The sequence below is a fragment of the Pinus tabuliformis genome, chromosome 8 (assembly GCF_031772625.1).
Source record: "Pinus tabuliformis cultivar Carrire ecotype Pingquan chromosome 8, CPIR1, whole genome shotgun sequence".
Lineage (NCBI taxonomy): Eukaryota > Viridiplantae > Streptophyta > Pinopsida > Pinales > Pinaceae > Pinus > Pinus tabuliformis.
Window position 1 is genome coordinate 569,704,592 of NC_142294.1, and position 5,002 is coordinate 569,709,593.

A 5,002-nucleotide genomic window follows, 5' to 3' on the forward strand; every position below is an offset into this window, starting at 1 on the left:
GAAGAATGGCTTACATAAATCAGAAAGCATAAAGAAAGAAGGGCAAGAAACACTGACCGCTAAGAATTTTGCAACCAGAAGAGCAGAAATCCCATGTGTGAAGCAGACAGTAGAAATAGTGATATAACAGCACAAGGCTGCGCTGGCTACGTGGCCCTCAGGCAGGAAGAAAGACACGAAACCAAGAAGAAAGACACGTTTCATCACTGCGAAGACACGTTTCGGTTCAGTGACTGCGAAGAGTTTCGGTTCAGTCACTGCGAAGAGTCTCATCGCCAGGAGGCCTGCGTTTCATGGCCCATTGCCAGATCCTCCCTCTCTGTCTTCCAGCTGGTGGAAAAAAACAGATTAAATCATTCTATGAAAAAAAACAGATTAAATCGACGGCAGAAAACACCCCAATCGTCTAACACACAGAATCAATGGCTCAGAATCGCACACGTCACATTTTAGGGATGTCTTTCTCAGAGGGAACGCCTTACCGCGTAAAAATACATATTTTAATATTTTATAATAATATTGGTCATATGTGAGCCGTATTGTTTAAGCACATGTTTTTTTTTTAAACATTATGGTGTGTCTATGGATAAATTTTTAGGGAGGTTACATAAAAACATATTTTCTCTTTGTAAGGATGTCAATATTATTAGCTAATGCTAATTCATCATAAGAATTAAAAGAGAATCACAACACTTAAATGATTTATTATTAGTTTATAAGATTTATAATTGGAAAAAGTTTAATTTTTGCTAAATAAATTTAATATTTGATAAATCTTTCTAAATACATTTAATATTTAGTAATTAACTTTTTTTTTTTTTTTTTTTTCGAAGGTGGCAAAACCTATCAAACTCAGGTGTCAAACCAACAGTGAGGACAACCATCTCTGGCTGCTATCCGCGAATGTCGATTTGACTCATCACCGTTATCAAGGAAAACCACGCCACCTGTAATAACCCGCTGGTGGTCCGTAAGGGAGCAGGCTTTCACTCCTGCCAGATGCCTCTGGGTCTTGGGCCGTTAACCTGTTTCCTTACGTCCGAGGAAGACGAGCTCTTAGCCAAGCAGAAGCAGTTTTACGGCATACTCCAGGCCGAAGTAATTAACTTATTTCTTAACAGAAAAAGAATGATATTTAAAACATTTTTAAATTTTAATTCAAAATCATAAAACAATTTTAAAAAATTATAATATTTTAAATGAAATTATACAATTGTTTACCACATTTAACCTTAATCGTATATCTCTGGGTAAAACCAAATGCTATACCATTTATGATTTATGATTCAAGTTAACAAAACAACTTTGTTTCATATTCCGCACGAAAAATTATTTTTATCATTATATACGACATGATTTCTGTTATTTTGAGACGTGAAATATTATATGATATCTATGATATTTGGCTAGTGAAATTGATAGAGATATGGACAGGGGAGATGTTTTATTGTTTTCACCTGCTTTATGAGATTTAAATATTTTAGCACGTTTGATGAAAAAAATGAGGAAGTTGTCTTTTTACAATATAAATGAGCAGTGCTGGATTGCGAAAAAAAAGAACCGTTCAGTGAGAATTTTGACATGTTGTGAACCGATAAGGCGGAAGTCGTTGATCCAATAGAAAGATAATGGAACCCTTCAATGAAAATTTGACGTATTCTAAACCTATCAGGCGGAACTTTCTAAAATTGTTACATGGTAATATAGGAAATCATTCATTGCGTTCAATTCTGTACCATTCTCGCATCCCTTGATCTTAAATAGTGCTACCTGCCCTTCCAACTTTGCACACTGCCCATTCCAAGGGATGGCTTCGTGATGTTGCGCTCTAACTTGACCCAAATTTCCAGGTCATCATCTGTTTCCAGGTCAATGAATTCCTAAGATGAAGAAACTGTCATTGTCGTGCAGTTGGCAGAGCTGTGGAACGTCTCAAGAACAACATTTATTGTAACGAACTCGTTTCTTTCTCTACAATCCATTCCGGCGCTTTCGCCCGCCTCAGCAGCAGGCGAAGCCACCTCTGCTGGTTTCTTCAGCCCCACATAAAGCAGAGATTGTCTGCGTGAAGGACACGAGGGTTTGGAAATGAGCCATGCGCCTATACAATCCGCGTGGAAAGTGTGGCGGCATTCTGGTAATACTCGCACACTTTCTCCTTCCATGAATTCTGCCAAGCAAATAGGGCAATCCAGGGTTCCCAGTGGGGAGCTTGTACTGTAAACCGATGCTGGAAGTGCTTTTAGATGCATTTTCTTGATACCAGCTTCACCTCTTTCGACACTGGCTTCAAGGGATGGCTCGGACACCACTTGCCAAAGTCTACTACGGCGTAGAACGGCGGCTACCCCCAACGTGCATAGGATGGAGAAGAGCAAGGCCGCTAGGGTCATGGCTAAGCCTGAGTCGAAACCTGCATTGGTTGCCGATGAAAACTGCGTCAATTCGTCTGGCTTCTCCATTAAGGGGACGATAGGAGGCAATGATTGCAATGTTCTCCGATTTTGGGACAATCTCCTTGCATGAACAAACTATGCAGGGGCAGCGCCACTGTGCATATTGCTAAAATTGAGCTTGATCACACCAAAATTGGAAATGGATACAGTTACTTCACAAACCTTGAATTCTCCGGCAACCCAGTGAGTCAGTTTGCTTGCACGAACAAAAATAAAGCCAGGAGAAATGTCGCAGAAGTCACACAGCATAGAAAATGAAGCAAGATACAATGCTTCTATCCCAAAGAAACACTGACCGCTAAGAATTTTGCAACGCTGGCTATACGCGGCCCTCAGGCAGGAAGAAAGACACGAAACCAAGAAGAAAGACACGTTTCATCACTGCGAAGACACGTTTCGGTTCAGTGACTGTGAAGAGTTTCGGTTCAGTGACTGTGAAGAGTCTCATCGCTAGGAGCCCTGCGTTTCATGGCCCATTGCCAGATATTCTCTCTCTGTCTTCCAGCTGGTGGAAAAAAACAGATTAAATCATTCTATGAAAAAAAACAGATTAAATCGACGGCAGAAAACATCCCAATCGTCTAACACACAGAATCAATGGCTCAGAATCGCACACGTCACATTTTAGGGATGTCTTTCTCAGAGGGAACGCCTTACGGCGTAACTAATTAAGCAACCTTAATTTTCTATATTTGTAGTATCTCCTTTTTAATCATGGTTTGAGAGCATGAAGAATGTTGGCTTGAATTTACAATAGAAGAATTGTAATTTTTATAATTGGACAAAAAAACATTAATTTATTTGAGATATTTTTAACTTTAAATTTAATATTTATATAGTTTTATTATAAAATTAATAATTTATAGTTTAAATGTGTTTTTTAATATTTTTTTTTATTTCTTTATTATAGTATATTTTTTATAAAATGTAAATAATAATTGTATTGTTCATAATAATAATATATATTTTTTAATAATATTTTTTTCTATTGATCTAAAACAAATTACATTACATCATAATATATTAATTTCCCCAATCACCCTACACATTACACAACATTACATTTTTATTTCTTAGACTTAGGCTCCAAGATTATACATTGGCTTGTTCTTGTTTTTCCTCTTCCAAATTTCTATGAGTCAACCACATCCTTTTCTTGAGCTGTTTCCATTGTCGATTTCTCGAGCATATTTGTTTTCTCCTTGTCACCATTTGGATGGTCTGATTCTTGGGTATATTTTTTTGCACTCTTTGTAGCTGCAAAAATTATGGCTAGATTTAGTGCCATACTAGAGGTTGAGCTTCATCCCCTGATGGTTGAGATGGCATATTATTAGTCTAACCTAGGTATGAAATAGAAGTGCTGGCATCAAGAGTCTTCTGATTTTAAGAATCACCTGACCTGTGAGTCACAATGGACTCAGAACCATTCAATAATTTTGGATCTTTCCATCTATGATTTTTCTTCTTTGCTTCAGGGTGTAAAGAGGTTCCTTATGAATATGGGCAATCATTCTCTAGGTGTTCATGTTCTCTTTATGATGATGATTTTGCTACTTTTGAAAAACACACTACAAGAATTGGTTCAAATTTTATGAAGAAAATGGGGTATCAAGAAAAAGGCCTCGACATTAATGGCCAAGGCATTGTCAACCTCATCAAAGTACAGGAATTTCCTCGCTATGCAGGAATTTTGCATGTCAGAAAGGACGTTGGAGAATGCTCGAAGACAACCAATGACAAATTAATGAAGGTTGATGGGAGTGCCTCCCAAAATTATAGTGATAGTGAGGATTCCTCAGGAAGTTCTCCTTGTCACAAACACACCAGGAGTAAGCACTAAAATAAGGTATGAAAAGTTTGGAGGAAGAATCAGTGTAGTCACTACAATAAGTATGGACATTATAAAGCCACATGTCAGATAATCCATGACCAAAAAGAACCTGCGAAGGAAGAATAACCAGTCAATGAACAAAGTCAACTACAAGAAGAGAACCCATTCACATGGTTTGGGAAGAAATGGGTATCATTTTTAAGTAGTTGAACATGGCCACATTTTGCAAATCACATGTTCTGAAACAATTGTAAAAGTGATGAAGTGTTTTCCATCACTTATGAATGCAACATGATGATGTCTTTCACATTTTTCGTTGGTAGCTTGGGTATGGTTTATGTTATGATTCTAATGTAAAATTGACCAATACGTGTGATATAAACTCTTGGCAAGTATGGCATTGTTTGGGTCATGATTAGTCTTGTATGTAATTTGCAAAGAATGTACTATAGGTTTTCATTAAACATAGGTGTTTGTTCATCATTTATGGCTCCAAAATACAAAGGTGAAGGAGAAGGAAGTGTGGCCTGAAAGGGCACTTGTTGTGCAGATGAGGCAGTACCACAGATTGCAGATTGTGTTCATGCTTTTGATGGACCAAAAGCTCCTCAGTGGGGAGGAATGATCCGAGTGGATCTTAAAAGGCTCAATTTTTGAAGTGATTGCATCTCAACAATAATGGTACCAGGTTATAGAGCTTGTCATTACAAAC

At 37.6% G+C, this 5,002-nt stretch overlaps 1 protein-coding gene across 1 annotated transcript; it reads right to left on the reverse strand.

Moving 5' to 3' along the window:
- Window positions 1-1,880: 1,880 nt before the first annotated feature.
- LOC149236737 (RING-H2 finger protein ATL8-like) lies at window positions 1,881-2,462 on the reverse strand. The gene has a single exon (XM_089369016.1). It carries the CDS (start codon window positions 2,460-2,462, stop codon window positions 1,881-1,883), a length of 582 nt encoding a protein of 193 aa, XP_089225142.1.
- Between the last annotated feature and the right edge of the window lie 2,540 nt (window positions 2,463-5,002).